At 46.7% G+C, this 23,363-nt stretch overlaps 1 protein-coding gene across 2 annotated transcripts in view; it reads right to left on the reverse strand.

Annotated features, from left to right (window-relative positions):
- FLNC (filamin C) overlaps positions 1-23,363 on the reverse strand; it is a 38,209-nt gene that overhangs the window by 1,810 nt on the left and 13,036 nt on the right. The window contains exons 10-46 of one of the 2 annotated variants that reach the window (XM_074193748.1): positions 23,032-23,158; positions 22,200-22,336; positions 21,872-22,065; positions 21,664-21,777; positions 21,279-21,422; positions 20,877-21,000; positions 20,252-20,412; positions 19,699-19,789; positions 19,425-19,594; positions 19,085-19,202; positions 18,628-18,890; positions 17,077-17,674; positions 16,199-16,372; positions 15,816-15,978; positions 15,188-15,348; positions 14,168-14,335; positions 13,912-14,035; positions 13,402-13,558; positions 13,097-13,286; positions 12,852-12,875; positions 12,197-12,444; positions 11,240-11,338; positions 10,701-10,800; positions 10,122-10,262; positions 9,502-9,630; positions 9,221-9,394; positions 7,514-7,675; positions 7,125-7,328; positions 6,308-6,460; positions 6,070-6,192; positions 5,655-5,897; positions 4,536-4,805; positions 4,262-4,399; positions 3,423-3,538; positions 1,908-2,040; positions 1,491-1,667; positions 1,151-1,369 (exon numbers count right to left, since the gene is read on the reverse strand). In XM_074193748.1, the coding sequence (XP_074049849.1) occupies positions 1,151-1,369; positions 1,491-1,667; positions 1,908-2,040; positions 3,423-3,538; positions 4,262-4,399; positions 4,536-4,805; positions 5,655-5,897; positions 6,070-6,192; positions 6,308-6,460; positions 7,125-7,328; positions 7,514-7,675; positions 9,221-9,394; positions 9,502-9,630; positions 10,122-10,262; positions 10,701-10,800; positions 11,240-11,338; positions 12,197-12,444; positions 12,852-12,875; positions 13,097-13,286; positions 13,402-13,558; positions 13,912-14,035; positions 14,168-14,335; positions 15,188-15,348; positions 15,816-15,978; positions 16,199-16,372; positions 17,077-17,674; positions 18,628-18,890; positions 19,085-19,202; positions 19,425-19,594; positions 19,699-19,789; positions 20,252-20,412; positions 20,877-21,000; positions 21,279-21,422; positions 21,664-21,777; positions 21,872-22,065; positions 22,200-22,336; positions 23,032-23,158 (6,231 nt within the window). The remainder of the gene's footprint in view (positions 1-1,150; positions 1,370-1,490; positions 1,668-1,907; positions 2,041-3,422; positions 3,539-4,261; positions 4,400-4,535; positions 4,806-5,654; positions 5,898-6,069; positions 6,193-6,307; positions 6,461-7,124; positions 7,329-7,513; positions 7,676-9,220; positions 9,395-9,501; positions 9,631-10,121; positions 10,263-10,700; positions 10,801-11,239; positions 11,339-12,196; positions 12,445-12,851; positions 12,876-13,096; positions 13,287-13,401; positions 13,559-13,911; positions 14,036-14,167; positions 14,336-15,187; positions 15,349-15,815; positions 15,979-16,198; positions 16,373-17,076; positions 17,675-18,627; positions 18,891-19,084; positions 19,203-19,424; positions 19,595-19,698; positions 19,790-20,251; positions 20,413-20,876; positions 21,001-21,278; positions 21,423-21,663; positions 21,778-21,871; positions 22,066-22,199; positions 22,337-23,031; positions 23,159-23,363) is intronic. The other variant, XM_074193749.1, reaches the window with a different exon arrangement.

The raw sequence follows: 23,363 nt of genomic DNA on the forward strand, positions 1-23,363 counted from the left end.
ATCCATCACTTTTTTTTTGCAGAAGGGCAAGAGGCATATTTTCAGAAGCCCCAATAGATCTAATTCCCTCATTTTACTAGTGAAGAAATATACAGGAGGAAATGTTTCATTCTCCTCTCAGGTAATAACCTACTACTGACACATTTTATCATGGTGAATAAGACTATATCTAGTAACGGAGATGCTTTTGAACCATGCCATCTATACCATCTGGCCCAAGAATAATAGCAATTACCATTTCTGTAGTGCAGAACTCTTGGTTGCAGTGAAATTTAATCTTACTTCATATATATTTGCATCTTGTATTCCTAGGCTTTTTTTTAAGATTTTTCAAGGCAATGGGGTTAAGTGGCTTGCCCAAGGCCACACAGCTAGGTAATTATTATTAAATGTCTGAGGCCAGATTTGCACCCAGGTACTCCTGACTCCAAAATCGGTGCTCTATTCACTGGGCCACCTAGCTTCCCTATTCCTAGGCTTCTAAGAGAGCTGTGTGAATAGAACTCAATTCATAGCTTCCTGAATACCCAAGACAATATTGCTTTACAGAAAGATTCTTGCTTTATAAAAAAAATGCACCCAATGGGCCCTGAAAACACCAGTTCTGCATGCTGAGCATGTTTTGCTTTTGCATCCCAACATTTTGGAAGAAAAAGTGGGAAAGGAAAACTGCAAGGCCAGCTAAAACACTACTCAATGAAGGCTAATGGGTAGGAAGAAAAGGACCGTTAAAATAGTCTGGGGCTGGGAATTCAAGGAGTAGGGCTCGAATTCAGGAACTAGCACTAAGTACCAGTGTGACCCTCACCAAGTCACCTCTGCTAGTCTTGATTCCTTTGACTATGATATCGTGGAATTTGACTAGATGACCTTAGAGATACCTTCCAATTCTAAATCCATGACCTATCATCCCATGATTCTCTAAAGTATCTCAGAGGACAATGGTCATTCAAGTAAACATCAATGATTTACAAACTGCTATTCAAGAATATGTTGGTTCACGAGAGTGAGGCAAACTTGTAATCTGAAGGTTTACAGATGAAATGCAGACAAATACATCTGCCAAAGTACTTTACTTATATTGCAGTACGAGGAGAATCATCCTAGATTAGCAAAAGGAATAGGATTCCACAAGGGAAAAATCTCTCACCTGTAACTTTAGCCTTGAAGGGGCTTCCCACAATGTGCTGGGGGCCACCATACTTGATGGCAATGAGGTAGTTGCCTGGGGCCATAGGGGTGTAGGTGACCACATGGCCTTCTGGGCATTCTCGACAGTCCAGCTGCACTTTGGAAGGGCCATCAATGGTGACAGACAAGGCCCCTGAGCCTGCATTCAAGGTGTTCACAATAAACTCAGAGGACACACCTGTGGAAAGAAAGAATGGATATGTATTCCTCTGTGGTCAAGGGAAGGAGTTTTCAGTCCTCCTGGACTTCTCCATCATTTTCTAGCTCATCTTCAGCTGACCCCCAAGTTCAGTGCTTACCTGTAGTTCCTCCCTCAAGCCCAGGACCATAGGCTGAGACCAACCCTGGGTCGCCGGCCTGGCTTTGCTCTCCAACTCGAATCTTGAAGGGGCTCCCAGGGATGTGTGAACCATTGAACTTGACATCGATCGAATGGACACCATTCTCATGAGGGATGAAGCGGATGGTGTGCTTGTCTATGGAGAAGAAGGGACCGGCAGATGAGTCATTCCCAATTCCCACATGCTCAGGGGAAACAGTTAAATACTCCTAGGGTTGTGGGGGCCTAGAGGTTTTCATTTTGAGATGCAAAAGGAAGTCCCCAGGGTTGTGTCTTAAGAACAGTGGTAAACAGATTAGCTCTGAATTTGGATGGATTCCAAATTGGATCCCTCAGGCAGGAGGCAGTGGGGTTGGGGGAAGTACAATATCCTCACCACTGTCTAACTCAGAGATGTAGCACTCTTCAACAGCTCCTGAGGGGGTGTGAACCCTGGCATCAATCACACCACGGGCACCATTCAGTTGTACTGCAAAGGAAGCTGGCTGGTTCACCTTTAGCCCAGTCTCCTGCAATGAAGTCAGATAAAAACATAAACCAATAGAAAAATAAGCGAGACCCCCCACATCTCACCATCAATCGATCCTCCTGATCCCCAGGATTAGCCAAAGCCTGGGGAAGTTCTCAACCCAAACAATGCCTAGAATACTGCCCTTCCCTTTCCCTTGGCTACCCAAAGGTGCCTTCTGCTGACACCATTCCTCCAACACTGAGTTCAAAAAGAACCAAAATTCAGTGAGGAGCTGCCCACAAAGAAGCAGGGGTCTCATTGCAAAGTTCTGGACGTTGGTAGGGCTTTTAGGATGATTTTGGGTACTTGTCATTACCTTCAGTGATACTCCCCCCTTTACACAGTTAAGAGCAACAAAGCTCTTTACTCATAGCTTGTTGAGGTTCATAATGCTGTATTCTTACCCCTATTTTATAGATGAGGAAACTGAGACTCAAATTATATGACTTACCCAAGGTCACAGGGACCTGGATGAGACCTGGAACTTAAATCCAGGTCTTCTCTCTTGAAGTCCATATTTTTGGAGGTTTGTCTATTTTGGAAGGCTACGAATTTTTATTACTGTACAAAACTTTTGTTTATTCTTTTTCAATTGGGGAGGGATTGTGAGGAGAAAAAATGCTTGCTAAATGAGAAAATAATAAGGGTTTTTTTTAATGATAAAAACACTCTACCGTGTTGTCTTTTTGCTCTCAAGAGCCTGGGGTATATATATTTGGCAAGGGATACATTTATAAAACATTGGTAAGATAGGAAGAGCACTGAACATGATCATTTGTCAAGTTTAGAGTAACACGAGAAAAAAAAAAGATGACACCCTAGGTTCAATAACCTTGTCATCCCTTGAAGACTCTACCATAGTAGATTAGGAAAAGCAAATTAGAGAAGGGGTGTGGTGCACAGCAGAGAAGCACAGAGTGACAGCTAATAGCTAGACACTGAAGAACAGGATGAAAACTATTTAAAAAAAATAAGCAGCAGCAAGCCTCAAGAGTCACATCATTCTGGGCCCATTTAGGGCAAGTAGCCCAGGACGACCTCAGTCGGCATTACTCATGCATTAAAGCTGTCCAAAAAGTGATGTTCACAACAGAGACCCAGGTTTGTTTTAGAAGGCAGAGAAGTACTATTTTCTGGAGATTTCTGTCAAAAATGTTTAAAGAGCTGAAGCTTTGAATATCAGTATTTGTTCCAATCCAGTGGTGAGCACAAAGTGAAGGCTCAAAAAATGTTCCCCAAGGTCTGAGCCCTCTCTCCGTATACAGTTCTGTACCAGGTGGACAGAAATTTGGGGACACTAGATGTGTTTTGAGGAGCAGCTCCCTTCTTTTAGGGGGTCCCCAGGACATCCCAGTCCCACAATCTGGAGAGCATTCATACCTGGAGGCTAGTAACGGTGAGGCGCCGGGCATCATCAGAGAGGGAAGCCACAGGCACCACGAAGGGGCTGTCAGGGATGTGCTCGTCATTGAACTTGATGGAGACCTCATAGTCACCTGGAGACATAAAACCTGTCTCAATCCTCCCCCCAGCAGACATGGGGACCATGGCCCATCCCCTAGGGCAATGTAGCTAAGATGAAGAAGCCTAGTTCCCTAGAATATATGGGGCAGGGCAAGAATCACAAGCCCTCTGAGTCTGAATTCCATTTCCCAACAGGAATCCCAAGAAGAGAGGGATCTTGGGGAAAGAGATGAAAGAAAGGGGAGAGGGCTTAAGATCATGGAGAAACAGAGGAAGCAATACTTTAGATAAGAGCATTGTGAAATTTGATTTACACTTAAACCAGATTGTACATAATAAAAGTTCCTAGTTTCTGATATAATCCTCTTGTCCTCCTTTGAATTTTGAAATATTTGTGTTAGATGGATATTGTTAAATTCATAAGAATAGGGCTTAGACCTGTGATTTCACTGATAAGAGTGGCACTTTCTCTGTATCTTACATTCTCAAAGAGTCACCCAGAACTCTGGGGAGTTCAGTGAGGTGCCCAAGGGTACCAATGTTAGGGGACAGGCTCAAACTCTGGGCTTTTGGGATCTGAGGCCAGCTCTCTGTCCACTCTACCATGCTGGGCCTCTGATAATTCAGAATGGGGGAAAAAAGTGGAAGAGTAGTAATTGTCCCAGATTCGTCAGCAGAAGTCCAGATGTGAGAGGGACCTGGTTGAGCTGAGGTCTTCCCCACAAGACTTCTCTGGCCCCTTTCCAGCTACTTACCTGGCTCCTGGACAACATAGGAGACACCACAGGAACCATCCTTGCGGTCTTCAAATGCGATCTCAGCCTTGCTGGGCCCCTCCACAGCAATAGATAGGCCTCCAGCACCTGCCTCCCGGGTCCAGATGCTGAATTCAGCTGAGGGATAGAGAAGAGGAGAAGGGATTGATACCAGTTCCCAGCCAAGAGTGCCTCAGACCCAGCTCCAGTCTGGGCCAGCACTCCTACACCTAAAACCTTTACTATCCTTGACCCTCCTCCTGGCTTCATTTACCTGGCACTCCAGCAACACCACGCTCAAGTCCTGTACCTCCAGCTCGCACCTTGTGGGCACCCCCTTCACCAAGGGGTCCCACAGTGAACTGGAAGGGACTGCCAGGAACATGCTGGCCCCGATACTTGACAGTGACGGTGTGAGGCCCCATTTCTTTGGGCACAAAACGCACGCTGTAAGCGCTGTTCTCTCCCTCCAGGATCTCTGCTTCTTCAGTCTTCCCTGATGGGCTTGTCACTTGGGCTGTCATATCCTGAGAACCTGTCTCACCTGGGAGAGAAAAGAGGGATGTGTGGGAAGGCGAGGTAGTGATTTATCCAAGAGCAAATGATTATTAATCACTTGCTGGTATCTGGCAGGCTGTGGGCCATATTCAAAGAATGAAACTGTGCCTTCTTCCAATGAGCTTATGCTCTGCCCAGCCCTTTGCCCTGACCCTTGTCCAGATTCTCACAGAACAGTCAAAAACAGCTATGCCGCAATGTTGGATCTCACCTTGGCCAAGGTTGAGCTCTTTCCTGCTAAGTGCAGGGAAACAGGGACAAGGGATAGGCCCTCAGGAACAAAAGTTTAAGGGCAAGAGAGGTTTGAGCCGAAGGTACTGACACTAATTCCAGGGGATCAGAAATGATCAGTCCCTAACCCCAAACTACTGAACAGACTTCCCTCTTGCCCAACCTAGCCCAAAGGACTCAAATACACCCCCCCTCCAAGCAACTTCTAAATCCAGGGCCAATTCTGACCACAGAATTATGGGGAGTAGTCACAAAAGGGCATGTGGATAAAAATCTACCCTATTTTCTGCATAATAGTTAGTATTTCTGCCATTTTTAAAGTTTTACAAGTGCTTTATATCTGTTATATATCTGCTTTATATCTGTTATGTCATCCTGACATAACTGGGGGAGGGGTAAGTATTATTATCTTCATTTTGCAAAACAGAGGCTGAGAAAAGTTAAATGATTTGCTCAGATCACATAGCTACTTAGTATCTGAGGCAAGATTTGAACTCAGGTCTTCCTAATTTCAGGTACAGTCTTTCTCCACTGTTCTGCCTCTATTGCTGGGCTTTGCCTAGTATAAGATGGGAAGTACCATCTTGTGCCCATACCCACTTACCTTCCTGTTGTCTGCTAATACTGCCAAAAGAACCAAGGCGTTCACGACCCAGGAAATCTCCAAAGACAGCAGGGAAGGGGTCCCCCCCGACTTGAGTAGATTCCTCCACCCTGACCTCTCTCTTGGTTTCCCCACCCCGGGTTTTGCTGATCTCTGTCCTCTCTGTCCGTGTATATGTATGACTGCTCCTTGTGAACGTTCTGGTGAGGCGCTCCTGGGCAGAAACCATCTGGAACCAGTTTCCTGGAAGAAAAAAGGGCTGGTAGATGAGTAGGGAGTAGAAACCAGAGATGAAGAGGAGGAACAAAGGAGAGCAAAGAGGGAAGGCAGAAACAAAACAAAAAAAGAATCTAGTACCCAGTGTCAGAACCCCCTCCCAAGCTGTGCATGTTTCACCTTCGCCCTGGATCCTTACCTGGAATCTTGAGGTTGAGGTCACAGGTGCTCCCCACAGAGGCGATGGAAGCTGCCTGCCTGCGCCGGGTGATGCTCTCTTTCATCCGTCCCTCTCCAGTCACCTTCACAGTGAATGGGCTCCCTAAAGAAAAAGGAGGGAGTCCTCAGGCCTCTTCTGAGGGACCACCTTCAAGTTCTCCCAGGCTCCTAGGAACACCCCTTCCCACTCCCTGGCAAACCCCAGCTTCTCAGCTCACCAGGCACATGCTTGTCAGCAAACTTGATGTTGATGGTATAGTTGCCAGGCTCAGTGGGGCAGTAGGTCACTTTGCAGGTACCATCCTCCATGTCCTCGCAGTTGATATCCACCTTGCTGGGACCCTCAATGCTCAATCCCAGACCACCATACCCTGTAGGAAAGTAAATGACATATAGCCTTGGGTCTGGCCCACCACTCTGCTCTTCCTCAGGGACTTCAACTCTAGGCCTGAGGCAACCAAGCCTTGGTTCACAATTATGTCCTGAAAGTACTTTTTGGTTGATTGTCTGCCCAACCAACTGACTAGGGATTATTGAGTCATTTAGGATAACCTTAACCCTTTCCACTAAATTAGCCAACTAACAAAGGGAGTTGGTCCCTCCCTTTAGTTTCTAGAAAGAAACAGTACAAAAACGCCTGAAAAGGAAACCTTCCCACCCAAACCTAAGACACACGCATGGAGCAAATTAATCTCTCCCTCAAAGGACCAAAGAAGGTAAATCCCAAAACTTCTTTGAACAGAAGTTGTATGTGGCCAATAATATCAAGTCCATACTTTTTTATAGCTTTTGGTTTTTAGGACTTATTAAGTTCTTTGAGCATATCACTTCTATAAAATAGTACAAATATTATTATTCTCATTTTTCAGATGAGAAAACTGAGACTCAGAGAGATATGTGACCTGCCAAAAGCTATCTATTTAATAAATGACATGTAAAGATAAAGGACTTGAGTACTGAAAAGGATTCAGAGTAGGACTGAGTCCTGAGGCCAAGAGGCCCTAGAGAGGAGACTGGCGCCAAAGAGATACATACCTGCATTTCTAGTATCCACAATGAATTCTGCCACCTGGAAGGTATGGCCTTCTGACAGGCCTTTGCCCCAGACTCGAACCTTGCTAGCATCACCAATCTCTGAAGGCCCCACAAGAATCTTGAAGGGGCTGTTGGTGACATGTTTCCCACTCTTTCGAACGCTCACCACATGCTCACCCACCTCTTTGGGTGTGAATGAGATACCTGTAGTGGGCATAGAGGCATGGTTATCAGGGACCTTCCCACCCACTCTGGGTCCCAGAACTGAAAGAATAGGGAAGCCCTGGTATGTATTGCCAGTCCAGGAAGAATAGGGTGAAGATTCCCTGGGCTACCTCCTAGGGGCCATCCCTAGAGAATCAGATCATGCGGCTGCCTTCCTCACTCACCAATGTGCCGGTTGGGCAGCCTCTTGAGTAGGCAGGGTTCCTCGTTGCCTGAGGGGGCCCGGATACTGGCCGTCAGAAGACTCAGATCACTTTCTGTGATCTTCAGTGACACGTCCGTGGAGGTGCCCACATTCAACTGTGAAGTCCGCATTGAGTCATCACCTAGGCACAAGGGTAAGCATGAGATCCTGGCCACGTCTCCCTTCCTCCTCTCCAATCCCAGATCCTCAGTTCTTTCAAAATCAATACTCAGAATCCCCTTGCTTAAAGAAGCCTTCACTGCTTAACGCTCATCTGATCTTGATCACTTTTTTACTTTGCATCTTCATAAATTCATTTCATCTCAACTTATATCAAAGGCACATTAAGCAACCCCTGTATACAAGAATCCTATGAAGCAACTTATGCCCCCAAAGGAGCAAAATCCTGACTGTGTCAAGTTCACTCAAAGATCCTAGATTATGAAGATATGACACAGCCAAGGGTTCTGCCTCTCGGGGGGGGGGGGGATTCATGGGTCTATATTCCAGGATATCAGATTCCAGATATTAGAGATGTGTACCTAAACATGATAAAATATAAGCTGTCTGAGGTCAGGGCCTAATACATTTTGTCTTTATATCTCTAGGATTCAGATCATAGAAGGAAACATAGTATGGGGTACATAGTAGGGACTTAATGGATGCTTCTACTTTCCCTTAATTGGGGAATTCTCATAAATTCTTCATGTGGACAAGAGTAAGGCTCTAGCATAGAAACAATTGTGACTTGTGTACCAGAAATAGTATAAAAGAGTCTCTTTTATACATTTATATATAGATATATATAGATATAGATATAATATAGATATACACATTTATATATGTATATATATATGTATATATATATATATATATATATATGTATATATAAAAGTGGCCTAAACCTGGAAAAGAAGGTGAATCAATCATATAATGATCCTGAGGGATAACAAATAACCAACCCTAGGGCAACAGGGGTGCTGACAGAGGGTCCTTTCAGCTTTTGTAGTTTAAAACTGCATGAAGACTTTTGATGTTCCATGAAGTAAGAAGCCATAAGGAAGGCTACCAGCATACAGAGTAGCCACCCTTCAAGGGGTTTATGAGAACTCCTTGGACCAGAGTAAAAGAGGAGAAGGAAGGAAGCAAGGAAGGGAGGGATAAAAAAAGAAAAGGAAATATGTATAGCTGTGAACTTTAAGCCTGGAGGTTATACCTCTCTTATTGAGGTCAGTGACCCATTGGAGTATTTACTTCCTAATCCCTTACTGAAGCTACTTCATTCTAGGTATCATGCTTTAAGAAATACAGAGCCAAATTAGGGAACCTAATGGTGAGAACTCTAGCCGGTCAGGATCCTTAGGAGCCAAATCACATTGTGAATGGTTGAACTGTGTATATTTTGCCTGGAAGAAGATTAAGGTGATTTAAGGAGAGCCATGATGGCTATCTTCAATCATTTAGATTAGACTTTTTTTTTTTAATTTTAAAAGACTAAGGGCCAGAAAGAGGTGCAAAGTTTGGAGCTCAATATAAAAGAACTTTCTACTGATTAATCTAAAGATCCCGAAAGTCTATAACCTAACTCTATATTCTTCTCATACTCTTCCACATTAAGGACTGGGCTTGGGCTTGGCAGATGGACATTCACGGTTACTCATTAGGGGTATAGAAAAGCAAATGATACCTGTGATTTTGGCAGTGAAAGGACTTCCTGGGATGTGCTTGTCATCAAAACGGACTATGATGCTATAGTCCCCAGGAGCAGTTGGGAGGTAAGACACTGTGCAGGTGCCATCCTTATTGTCCTTACAGGTGATCTCTGCCTTAGATGGGCCTTCCACAGCAAGAGACAGGCCCCCTAGATGAGTGTTGGAAGAACTGATGTTAGAGATGACCAGGGTTCATGCTGCAACCCTCCCTCACACACCGTCCTACCCCAAAATTTCATCTCATCCATTCACTTACCTTCCCCAGCATCCTTGGTCACAATTGTGAAGGTGGCTGGCTTGTTGACCATGCCATGACTCAAGCCAGGCCCATAGGCACTCACATGGCGGCTATTGATGGCATCAACATAGAACTGTAGGGGACTCCCTGGGGGAAGGAGAGGAAATCATAGATTAAGACACAGGAGTTCTGGAGTTGTTCTAATTCCTTCTATCAATCCTTCCAACTTCTTAAATTTCTGACACTTGCATATTTATTTATTGAAGCAATAGGGGTAAAGTGACTTGTTTAGGGACACACAGTTAAGTAAATGTCTGAGACTGCATTTGGACTCAGATTCTCCTGACTCCAGGGTCAGTGCTCTATCCACTGTGCTACCTAGCTGTTCCAACATATATATTTAAAGTTGCATGTAGCTTCTCTGTTTCTAAGTGATCTGTCCCCAACTTCATCTTCCAACTCTGGGACTCCTCCAAATTCCCTTTCCAATAGGCTCCTTGTCTCCAACTCTACCATTCCCCAAACTGTGCTAAATCAATTTTAACTATATTAATGATCCCTCAATTGCCCTAAATAGTTCCTCACTCTGCCGACCATCACCTCTCCCAGATCTCAGCACCTCCCTCCAACCAACTTACCAGGAATGTGATTGCCATCATATTTGATCCCCATCTCGTGCAATCCTTTCTCACTGGGTGAGTATCTCACTGTGATGGTGCCATCCTTATTATCTGTGATATTGGGCCTTGCAGTCTTCCCTGAGGGCATCCTCACCTCCCCTAGTATGCCAGGAAATAGTATCGTTGAGGTGAAAATATCTGCCCCTTACACCCCGCAAATCTACCTGGTCTTCACCCTCACCACCCCCCACATCCCATTATTTTACAAGAGTGCAAAATCTTTTCCCATTCCAGTGCCTCAGAAGAGTCTAACTCAGCTTCTTTCCCTCTCTAGGGTTGACTGCTTCTCTATATAAAGAAGAGAACTTGACTTATTTTGTGCTACCAGGCCAGGGAACTTACTTAAGAGCAGTAAGCAATTATGGGAAATGTAGGAGAAAGCAGCCTGTACTGATAAACAGGAGGCCTGGGTTGTCATTCTGGTTCTGCCACTAACTAGCTATGCTGCCTCAGTAAAATGAGGGGTTGAACTAGGACAGTCTCAATAATCTTCCAATTCTTAAGTTCTCTGATATTATGACCCTAAAAAAATGGTACCTGTGATCTCCCCCTTCTGGACTGTGAATGGGATAACCAAGTTGAAGGGTCTCAACATGGACTCCATGGGCTCTGCGGGGACCACTGGCTCATCTGTGGCCTTGGGGAGGGGAGGAAGAAAGATATAATTAGTAACAACAGGTCAAGGAAAGTGGAAGCCCCACTCCATGCCCCAAATGAAAGTCAAAAGAAAAAAGGGAAAAAGGAAAGAAAAGTTAATGGCAGGAGGTGTCTCATCAGGAGAAGAGAATGTAGGAGCTGCAAGAGAAGAGGTGGAGAAAAAAAGGTTGAGACACTGTGCTTGCAAGGTTCAGAGACAGGCTCCCCATCCCCTGACATGAGGTTTCTGGCTCAGACCCCATGATAATGCACTCTCCTAGAGCTGGGTACATCCTTCACATGTCCTGTGCAGACCCTGTCTTTTTTTAGGGGGACCCTAGATCTGAAGGGATGCATTTTAATCTAATGTGACCCTGAAAGTTGAGAAGAAAGAAGGGGAAAGAAAGGGAAGATAGAGACCCCTTTGCTAAATCAGGTACCCAGTGGGTGGGGTAGCTACTGGGCTGGCGTGTAGGGAAGGGCTGGCGCAGCTGCAGGGTATCACATGGCTCCTCCACGTGGGGAATAGGGTCACACGCCTGAGGAAGCAAGACATGGGATAACATGGCATTACAGAGTATCAACAAAGAATGACAGCTCAGTGCTTAGCTACAGAGTGGTCCAACACGGGCCAATATGCTTTATCTTGGTAGAATGGCAGTCAGCTCAGGTCTCCATAGTCTCAAAAGCTGACATGAGAACAGGCTGACATGAATCGCTGGACCTTTGGAGTGTTGATGAGCTCAAGGGCCCTCACCCAAAGGTCCAGCAATTCAGATCATGTCCTGCCACCACCTCTGGGGACAAATGGCCAGAGAAGATAAGGGCAGAGTGGATATAAGTCCACTAGCTGAAAGCTGCCAACTTCACAAGGATGGCTCTATTCTCAAAGAGGATGGAGGGTAACGATGGCTACTTTGTCTTTATGCTTACATCAAAGTAGAGCTCAGAACCGGTACCCTGAAACTGGAAAAGTGCTGAAATGAGTGTTCTGAATGAAGGTGACAAAGGTCTCCCAAGTAAATGAGACTATATCTGACCTGGATGTGTCTGAACTATAGGAAGGTACTTTAGAACAGATTTTTTTTTTAGGTTTTTGGAAGGCAAATGGGGTTAAGTGGCTTGCCCAAGGCCACACAGCTAGGTAATTATTAAGTGTCTGAGACCGGATTTGAACCCAGGTACTCCTGACTCCAGGGCCAGTGCTTTATCCTCTGCGCTACCTAGCTGCCCCTGAACAGTTTCACCATACATTAAATTATCACTTATTATACATTGTACTTGATACATACAGTATATAACATATTATATAATTACATTATATGTTCTATATCATACCCAGCCTCTAATAGGAACTAATTTACAAGCCCACAGCCCACCTGCCCTCAGGTACTTACCAAGACATGGAAGGGACTGTTAGGGATATGCTCTCCTCCAAATCGTATGGTGATGACATACTTGCCCGGCTCAGGGGCAGTGTAGTAGATGTCAAAGGTGCCATCGTGATTTTCGACAACATCCACATCCAGCTCTGCCCCATCTGGGGTCGACACTGTGCATGTCACCTTGCCCTTTCCTGCTGCCTTGGCGTCCACTGTGATGACCGTCTCCTCCCCAATCTGGATGCGGGGACCCAGGCATGCACCTGTGGGGGTGATAAGACATGCTCAGGGGCTGGCCACATCCCAGTTAGCTTGGCCACATGGGAAGGGCAGGGGAGGCCATATGATGAGGGCAAAGGAGGCAGCTATGACCAGGGACTTCTCAGGAGGGAGAGGGATGATCTAGAAGAGCATTGGTCATCAGGAGAGATTGTGAGGCATTCTCACAAGTCATGGCTCAGTCATAGGACCAAGTATCCAGTCATAGGATCATATGGTTTTTCATGTTAGAAAGGACCTTTGAGATCATCCAATCCAACTTCCTTCATATCGCACAAATGAGGACGATGAAAGCCAGAGAATATATAGAGACTAGGGGCCAGCTCCCTACCCTTCTCTTTATCCCCTGTGGCCCAAACCCTCACCCAGAAAGAATAGATACAATATTCACCTAGGCCATGGCCGCCGATGGACACTGGAAATAGAGAAGAGAGTGAGATTAGAGTAGACAGAACAGGGACAACATTCAAGGTCAAGGGACAGGGACAACAATGGTTAAGGAGAGGTGGGAAGTTCTGATTTCCTCAGTTTCATAATCCCTGGCTTGGTAAGGGCATATGTCTCTGTAGTTGATGCATGTAATACTATGGGGAACAGTAGCAAAAGGGACAGGAAGGGACAAACAGGGGTGCTTACCAGTGACAAGGCACTTGCTGGCATCTCCAGTGGGTAAGGCATGGATTCGGAAGGGGGAGTAGGGGATCTCATCACCCCCATACTTGATGGTGATGGTGTATCGACCACTCATGTCTGGCAGGTAGGATACAGTGTATGTGCCATCTCCATTGTCTCGAATATTTGCCTTCTTGGGTTTGCCCTCTGGGTCCTGGTGTGGGAGTGGAAAATCATAGTGTTGTGGAGTTCAGAGCTTACACCAGTGGTCCCTTCTCCAAACCTGCAACCCTTCCCTCCCCTTGAAATGGATAAGAAGAGGCCCTCACCAGAATCTGGACAGTAAGCAGCCCCTCTCCAGCATCCCTGGCATCGATGGTGAACTCTACAGGAAGGCTGGCAGGGATTCCTGAAGCATTAAGCCCAGGACCACTTGCTCGGACCTTGCTAGCATCATGAGCTGGCAGAACTTTGATCTTGAAGGGGCTTGGAGGTAAAAGAAATGAGATGTGAATGATTAGCTTAAGGGAATGCTCCTTTCGCCTACCTCTTTTCCCAATGCTGGGCCTAAACTCTACTCTCACAGACATGTTAGGTGCTGGGACTGTGGTGAGTGAGAAAGGGACTACTGGGAACAAGGGGAACCCAATCATCCTCAGGTTCAGCAGGTCCCTTCCCCACTAAATTAAGTTCAAAAGCATAGAACAGAGGATAAGCCCCTAAGACCTGAGCATAGGCTGCTTTCTGGAGAACCTGACTTTTTGAGGATTTCCCCTGCCTCCATAATCTTTCTGCCTTTGTAGTGGTTGCCCACCCCTAGGGTTCCTTTCTCGGCTCACCTGCGAGGCACCTCCTGGTCAGCATACTTGACAGCTACAGTGTATGGCCCATCAGTGGCTGGGGTATAGTTCACGGTGTGGGTACCATCCCCCTTATCTCGCACCTCTACTGGTTCAGACACTCCTGGAGAGGGAGAAAAGTGCAGAAGAAATCAAGAAGATAGTATCTATCATAGGCCTCTAATAAGACTCTAAATTATTACTATTCTCCCTCACCCTATGTTACTTTCCTGGGGTTATCTAGCATTCTGCATACCTGTGGGTCCTACCACTGCCACTTGCAGTGGGGCTCGTCCAGCTTGACTGCAATCTACTGTGAAAGTCTGGGGGACTCTGGCCCGGACACCGGCTCCCAGACCAGGACCTGAACACTTCACCTTTCCAGGATCCACCACATCCTTCACTGGCACTCGGAATGGGCTCCCTATAAGAAGGAAAAGGTGTTAGCTTCCCAGGGATAGACTAAAACTCTAAGCCCCTTTCCTCCCTGACCTATCTAATATACTTAGATCCAGAGAGAGGAAAGGGAAGAGAAAATGGTCATCGGCTTCAACCTTCCAGAAGTCTATAGTCCCAGAGTGGAGACAGGACTATAGGACAATGCATCACAGCATTTAATAATAATTATTAACATTTCTATAGTGCTTCATGGAGTATAAAGTGCCTGATACAGGCTATGTGTCTAAACTGATCCTCAAAAGATAGCTTTTTTTACCGATTAGAAAACTAAGGCAGAAAGAAGTTGATTGACTTGCTCAGGGTCATAATTGAGCAGGATTTGAATTTAAATCTTCCTGACTCAAGTCCTTTCCATTACACAATCTAGCCATCTCATGAAACTCATCAGTACACAAACAAGTATTATTAGCTAATTTAGATGTAGAGAGCTACATGTCAAAACTGAATATTTTGGGCCAGAGAAGCAGGGAGTGGAAGGAGGTGTTTTATATGAATTGGTAGAAGCCCATAGTAGTAAAATAATTTAAGGAAATGTAAATACCATTGCTTTCAAGACCCAGAGCTATTGAAAACTCAGGGGTAGAATGGATAGAGTGCTAGACCTAGAGTTATAGAAATTTGGGTTTGAATCTGGCCTCATGGTTGTGTGTGTGTGTGTGTGTGATCTCCCAACCTCCACCACTCTGTCTCTAGCTCTATTCTTTCTATAGAACCTATTCATTTCTTCCCCTACCTCTCCACCACTCTCATGTATAATTTTCCTCTCCACCCCCACCCCATGCCCTCTTGATGTCGCCCTCTGCCTCAGTGACCATGCCTGGGATAGGACGCCCTCCAAAGGTGATGTTGACATCATAGTCTCCAGGGGTGAAGGGGATATACTCCACACTGCAGCTGCCATCCTTGTTGTCCTTGCAGGACATCTTTGCCTCTGAGGGACCCTCAATAGCCAGGCCCAGGCCCCCAGTGCCAGCTCCCCTGCAGAACAGCCTCCATTAGCTCAGCCATGGCAAGAGATCAAGGAAAGGGGAGGGAGAGCCATGGCCAGGGAGGGGGGCGAGAGGAATTTTTGGAGATACAACTCCTCAGGAATATCTGGTATGTACTAGTTTGGAACATTTGGGGTTTCCCCTGGTATTTCTTGTATCCAGACAACAGATGGGGATACGATGTGATAGGGATGAGAAATTATTTTAGAAATTTTCCAGGGACAAAGATCTAGGGATGCAGAGATATAGCATCACTGGAAGAGACCCACTAGTTCAATTCCCCCCACCACCCACAGTGAGGAAACTAAGGTCATGGAAAAATAAAGTGACTTGTCCAAGGTCATAAAAATAGCATTTAGAGAATGAGATCCTCTAACTCTTGAGCCATTGGTAACCCAAAAGGGAAGGGAAGGGAAGAATGATAGAAGAGAGTGAAAATTGGGAGTAAACATGTACCTGGTCTCTACTGTGAAGCGGTTAGCTTTGTTGACTAGCCCTCCCTCTAGACCAGGCCCATAGGCCCGAACACGGGAAGGGTCACAACCTTCGGTCACACCGACTCGGAATGGGCTCTTGGGAACAGCCACTTCATCATATAACACTTCCACCAAGTGGACTCCTGAGGATACCAACACAACCAGATGCAACATAAGCTATACAGATGTTTGGGGAGAGGGAGTGGAGAAACCAGGGACACCCTTCCCCAGAGAAGGCCCAGGATGCCTGGATCCACCCACCCTAGGCCCTGCTGCATTTTGACTTCCATGTTATATGCACCTCAACTCCTCCCGCTGCTGGGTGACTGGGGGCTTGTGCCCCAACATTCCTGCCTCCCTTACCCTCTTCATAAGCAGTGTATTGCACTCTGTAAGTGCCATCCCCGTTGTCTGTCACATAGGTATCAGTCTTAGCTCCTGATGGATTAAGCACCCGGGCAGTCACATGGTTCCCTCCTGTAGCAGTCAAAGATCGAGCATCTACTGTGAACTCTGTGGTCACCTCTCGGAGGACACCTGGGAACCGGGCAGAGGAACAGAATGAGAAGGTAGGCTTTCGTGGGATCCAGCTGCTCTACATCAAAAGTCTCTCAAAGACAAGCCCAGACCCCTTCTTTCCCCACCATCAGTTTAGAGCCCCATCCAGAAGTCTTTCCCCTTATTTCCACATTTCCATTGCTGTCCCCATAACTGCAGCCCCTCATCTTTCTGAACCAAACCATGGATGTCTCACATCTATACCCCTGTAAAAATCTTAACCTGTGGCCTCTATTCTTCCGGTGCCCAGTGGCAAGCAGCCCCTCTCTCTAGTCACCTTCCACACTTTGAAACTCACCACCTTGAGTTGTTAGAGCAACTTCTTCCACCCAGATACCTCAGTTATTGTTTTCCCCCTTACTGCTGCACTGGAGCAACCTAATACCTCCCTAGAACTTTCTGATTTATTCTGCTATCTTTTCCTTCATTCAAGTCAATCAACAATTTCTCTTTCTTCTCATTTTTCTAATTTCCCTCCTCTATCTCTGAAATTTCCTGGTCCTTCAGCTCCTCATATCATTCCCCCTCATCTGCTCAATTGCCTCTAGTTCCTTACCTTTCCATTTTCCAATTTCCCTAATCTCCGCCCCCCATTAACCTTCTACATATCTTCCCAGTCTCTTTTTCCAATCTGAGACACTCAACCTCTTGCACTTCCCCTAGTTCCCCTTCTTCCTACTCACCATGGGGCTCTATACCAGGTCCAGAGACCTTGATGCCACTGGTATCAACCGCAGGCTGGACGTGAACCCGGGAAGGGAATTTGGGCACAGGGTGTCCTCCATATTTGATGGTAATGGTGTAGGTGCCAGGGAAAGCTGGGCTGTAGGTGATGTGGTAGGTACCATCGGCATTGTTGTGGATCAGCACCTCGGCTTTTACTCCAGCATCAGACAGGATCTCAATGGTCAGCTCAGCCTCCCCTGCTTCTGAGCAGTCCACGGTGAAGGTGGCTGCTTCACCAGCCTTACCTCGCTCCAGCCCAGGCCCACTAGCCCGAACCTTGCTGGGGTCAAAGACTGGTCGGATGTCTGCCTTGAAGGGTGAGCCAGGAATGTGGGCCTCAGCAAAGAGGATGTTGATGGTATACTCTCCTGGTTCTGTGGGCAGGTAGCTTACTGCACATGAGCCATCTCCATTATCCTGGCATTCAATCTTGGCCTCACAAGGACCTTCTACTGTCAGCCCCAGGCCTCCTGTTCCTGCACCCTTGGTGTCAATGGAAAATGGTGCTGGTGTACCCACCAAGCCACCCTTGAGTCCAGGACCATAGGCACACACCTGGGGAAAAGGAAGGGATAGAAGACACAATAGAGATGACAGCTTCTTGGATCATCCCCAAGTAGCCCAATTCGTTCACTCTCGGCCTGTCCTGTCATTCAGAGATCCTAGCCAGAGAGGGTCGGGTTTCCTTGTCTTTGAAGGAGAAAAGCTTCACTCATCCTGGGTGGGATGGTTCTCCTTCTTCCCTCCTACTACCTAAATCCTACCCTACCTTCTAGGTCCAGCTTACACCCTATCTCTGCTTCATGAAGATGTTCCTGACTACTTCAAACCATAATACTCTCTCCCTTCTCTGAAACATTAAGTTAGACAAGTCAATGCAGAACAGACAGATGATGTAGTCCTTACAACTGTACTTCTATGCAGGCTGGTTCTTTCTTTATAACTTATATTCTTAGAGTAGGCAGAAACTAGGCTGAGGTTAATCCTGAACTCAGACAGATCCAAGGCCAATTCTCTATCCACTATGTCATACTGTTTTTCACTCTTTTATAATGCTCCTTGTTTTATGAGCATGATCTTGACTTCTCCACAAGATCTGAAAACCTTTGAAGGGAGAGGATGTGTTTTTCTTTCCTCTATCCCCTTGTCCATTCTGTAGCAAATGCTCAGGAAGCATTTATCCACCCTTTAGAGAGTTAGCTTTAGAGAGTTCTCTACGGTTGGTAAAGATCTGTGCAGGTGACGTCTCATTTAATCCTCATAGCACTGGGAGGGAAGTGCAATTGAGACTGAAAGAGATTATGAGGTTTTCCCAAAGTCACATCGCCAGTTCGTGACTTGAAGCAGGATTTGAACTCAGGTTCACATACACATAGACACATATACACAACACACACACACACACACACACAGGCCCTGATCACCTCTTGAGCATGCCAGCCCTTAGTGCCTCTGAGACTCACACCCTTTTACTTTGTCTCCAGCCCAAGTTTTGCCAGCTCACGTACCTTGGAGGGGTCAGGGGGCAGGACACCCTCAACAGCAAAGGGGCTGCCGGGCACGGGGTGTCCATCGTAGCTGATGTCCACCTTATAAGGGCCCTCCTCAGGAGGCATGTAGCGAACAGCTTGGGTCTCCGCTCCGCCTCCTGGCTCCAGCTTGCAGGGGATGGGTCGGCGTGAGGGTGAAGTCATCCGTACATCTAACTGTCCCTGGCCGCCTGCACCCCGGGTGTTCACTGAGAATGCTTGCTCCTGTCCCACTGCTACCTCTGTGCCATAGAAGGTAGAGGAGGAGACAGATGGTAAGAGGTGGTGAGGAGCAGGAGGGAGATCCCAGACCCCAGATCTCCTTCTAAGCCCTGCTTCTTCTTTTCCCTCTTCTCACCAACCTCCCTTTCCTCCCTTCACCAATCCCACTCACATAGTATACAATTTTGTTTCTCCCACACTTATATATACTTACTGCTGTTAAGACCTTGAACTTTGACCTTGCTGAGGTCCAGAGGGGGTGCCACATTCACCACAAAGGGGCTTTTAGGGACAGGATCCCCACCATAAGTCACAGTAACTGCCATGTTACCCTGATGAATAAAATGGGGAATTATAGCCAGTAATAGTACTCTAGTAGCACCCTACCCCCCATCACCACCATCTTTTAAAGATGAGAAAACAGAGCAAACCAAAGTCCTAGTTATTGGGGAGAGGGAGTCCTGAGAAGAAGGGAAGGACCTGGGACCCTGGAGATATGAAAGCTTTGTGGTCCAGGCAGGGATGCAGGAGAGGGAGGGGAGAAGGGAACTTGCCTGCTGGACAGCTGTATACTTGACAGTGTAGGAATAGTCATGATTGTCAATGATCTCAAAATCTCGAACAGCCTCTCCTTTTGCTGCCCCAGCAAAGTGAACATCCAGCTTGGCCTTGCCAGCACCCTTGGTCAGCACTGTAAAGTGTGTGGGCTTCCCAACTTCCACACCTGGGAACCGGAGGTGGGGAGATGCAGAGAACAAAAAGTAAAGAAAGTGCAGGAAAGTAGGGAGCCCAATTTTTCCTCCCAAGATGACAGAAGCAGGGACTTACCGGTGCGGTTGAGCCCTGGACCCTCGGCTCTGACCTTGCTGGCATCATGGGATGGATCCACTTTGATGTGGAAGGGGCTGGCTGGAATTTCCTAGGAGATGGAACAGTAAATGGACAGGTCAGAGCTCCAACAGTGTCCATCCAGCCAAACACTCCCAGATACCCCAACTCTAGGACATGGGCTCCTAAACAGAGCCAAGAAGGAACTAGCCATGGATGTCCCACTGGCTCAGCTTGCCAGGCAAATGAAAGGCAGAATGGTGAAAGAGAGAAGAGATTATCTGACAAGGGGAACACTGAGGCAGAGGATGGAGACAAAATAGTGGAGGGGGACATTTTAAGGGAACCTAGGAATCCTCAAGACCAGAGTTGACCATTTGGGGCACTATTAACATTCCCCCTCTTCTCTGTGTTTCCTATCTCCTAAGGATATATGCCTGAAAAACATAGCATCTTTCAAAGTGTGTTACTCATTTTTAAAAGGTTGGGGTTTACAGAAGAGGTGAAGAAGAGAAAAGGAACCATTCTTGACCAGAAAGGGAAACAGGATTACCTGGTTAGCGAACAGCACCATGATAGTGTAGTGGCCAGCCCCGGGGGGCGTGTACTTGACTGTGAAGGTGTCATTATCATTCTTGATGATATCAAAATCAATGTCGGCTTCAGCAGGACCCACAACTCCTGGGGCACACTTAATGCCGATGCTCACATCCCCTGAGGGAAGAGGAGCCTGGTAACCACCAAGACCAGAGGGCACCAGCAAAGCCCCCTTCTGCTCTGGCCCTGCCTCCTCCTTACTACCCTCCCCCCACACCCCTTTCAGGTAGTCCCAGGCATATCATTCTTTGGGGGGGGGGTTAAGTACATATTTTTTCTTTCTGAATTTAACAAACACCAAATTAAAAAAAAATTCCATATGCATAATTGAATAAAAAAAGCGAATTGTGCATGAATCATGTACTGCTTGCTTTTCAATCATATTTCTAGAATCTTGTCTTCAGCAGGACCTGAGTTTTCTCATCTATAAAGGTACTAAGGTAGTGGTAATTCTAAATGTCTCTTCTACTTCTGATAGTTTACCAGTTTATATTCTCTTTCCTAAACTTATCCTCCCACCTCCACCCCATTAATCATCCATCCTTGGTCCCACAACTTCTCAGCCCAGTCTCCACCCATACCTTGTCCAGCTTCACTGCAGTCCACAGTAAAGTAGGTTGGTTCATTAGCCTTGAGGCCAGTCTTCTCCACTCCTGGACCATACACTCTCACCTTCTCAGGGTGACTGCCCTCTCCCACATTTACCTGCAAAATCACAATGCCCGAAATGATGGGCTAAGTAATTCGTTCCCTTCCTAAGGAGATGGAGAGCTCCTGCAAGTCCTCATCTCCCTTGCCCTGTACATTCAGATACGTTTCAGTCTTTCCCCAAAGGGTCTGAGGGTGGGGAAGAATCAGCGAAGCTAAGGGGTCCCTGGGATCTGCTCTTTCATTGGCATCTAGACAGTACATGTCTAGGCTGAGGTCAATGTTAGAGGAAGAGGAAATCACATGGATTCTGGGTGGGAATTAGGAAGACATACCCGGAAGGGGCTCTTGGGAACATTGACCCCTCCCCAGGTGACAATGATGGTGTGCTTGATGGGCTTGGTGGGCACATAGGAGCATCGGAAAGTGCCATCTCCATTGGGAACCACCTTGATATCAATTGGGCAGCCTTCAGCATCCTGTGAAAATAAGCAGACACACACCACAGGGAGAGCCCCTGACGTCATTGATTTCTTACCGGCATCAGATCAGCCCCTGAAACACCCCTATTATTCAAGAACCACATTCGATTCACTGTATCCCCTCGTTTTCTAATCATTTTTGTTGCTGGAGAATTTGGTCTTTGAGCCGGACATCTTTCTCCTTTCAAGCCTTTCTAAAATCCCAGGTAGGTCAAGAGACCCAGGACAATGACTTTACCTGGGCATAGAGCTTGAGGTCACCCTTGCCAGCAGCACGGGCATCAATGGTGAACTCTGCTGGCTTGTCCACAATGCAGCCTGTAGGCTCTAGCCCTGGTCCAAATGCCTTCACCTATACAAGTAGAGGGACAAGAGAAATGTGGGTGTTGGTTTAGAAACTCCAGTCTCATCCACGGAGGGCTGAGCAGAGATCTGCAGAATGGTACCTTGTCTGGGAAACAGTCTGGTGGGGCAGGCTGAATGTGGGCAATGAAGGGAGAGTCACGGATGTCTTCGTCATCACAGATGACATGGACGGCATACTCCCCTGGCTCTGTAGGCCAGTAACGCACATCACACGAGCCATCTCCCTTGTCATCACATTCAATCTTAGCCTGGGAAGGTCCCTCGATGGAGAAGCCTGAATAGGGAGAGACAAACAAAAGGTGTGACCCCTAAACATTCCTGGTCCTGGCCTGATGACAGCCAGCATTCCCATCTGCATTCTCTGCCACTCACTGGGGGGGGCACAGACTCTTTCCCCTGGTCACTTACCCAGTGTTCCCACTTCTGTGCCAATGGCCTCCACCACAAAGTCAGCTGACTTGCCCACTTGGCCTGTCTCCAAGCCAGGGCCCCAGGCCCGCACTTTCTGGACTCCAGCCTCAGGACTGACCTGTACCTCGAAGGGGCTGGGAGAAAGAGAAGAAAGAGGGAAGGAGGGAAGGAAGGAAGGAGGGAAGGAAGGAGGGAAGGAGGGAAGGAAGGAAGGAAGGAAGGAAGGAAGGAAGGAAGGAAGGAAGGAAGGAAGGAAGGAAGGAAGGAGGGAGGGGGGGAAGAAAAGTAAAGGGGAGGGGAGGAAAATAAAGGGGAGGGGAAGGAAGGAAGGAAAGAAGAGGGGAAGGAAAGGAGGGAAGAGAGAGAATTGTCAAGACAGGAAAAAACTGCTCTCCCAAAGTTTCCTCTTTTCCTTACGTCCATTTCACTCCAGATACACCTGACTTCCTTATATTCCCAACTAAACAGAAAAGGAAAGTTAATCTATTTTATCTGAAGATCCTAGAAATGGAAAAAAAAAATCATTTTCAAGACCCCAGGAAGGAAAAAAGGGAGACTGGGGTTGCTTCATCCCCACAAATGGAGGGAATTCCAGTGTCAAAGCGTAAGCCCCCCTCCTTTCTTTTGCTAAGGCACAGAACAGACCAAGTTTGGAAATTATCAAACAATGAAATCCTGGGTTTAGGCTCCAGGAGTCTGAGCTCCCAGTCCTGGGGTTTAATCATGGGATATCAGGAGCCTAACACTACACAGCAAAGGAGATCCCTCTCCAACACTATTCAGTGCTACAGGGTCTGACTTTGGAACAGAGAAGGACATGGGAATTTACCTGCGTGGTATGGCATAGCCTCCCCATGTGATGGTGACCACATATTTTCCAGGTACCACAGGATAGTATTCACATTCAAAGACTCCGTCCCCTGTCTCCCGTATCTTCACTGGCTCTTCTGTACCCTCTGTGAGGAGGTAAATGGTGTTATGAGGTTTTGATCCCTTCCCACCCCCAAGGTTTCCCTGTAGAGGAAAATGATTCTAAGGACTCCTCATAGAATGGAAGAATGCACAGGTCTCACCAGGACATACCAAAGGAAGACACTGTTCTTTTATGGAGAGTTAATAAGTGATAATAATGCTGATTTATATTTCTTTAGCATTGCTATT

The sequence above is a fragment of the Macrotis lagotis genome, chromosome 7, assembly GCF_037893015.1.
Source record: "Macrotis lagotis isolate mMagLag1 chromosome 7, bilby.v1.9.chrom.fasta, whole genome shotgun sequence".
Taxonomy (NCBI): Eukaryota; Metazoa; Chordata; class Mammalia; order Peramelemorphia; family Peramelidae; genus Macrotis; species Macrotis lagotis.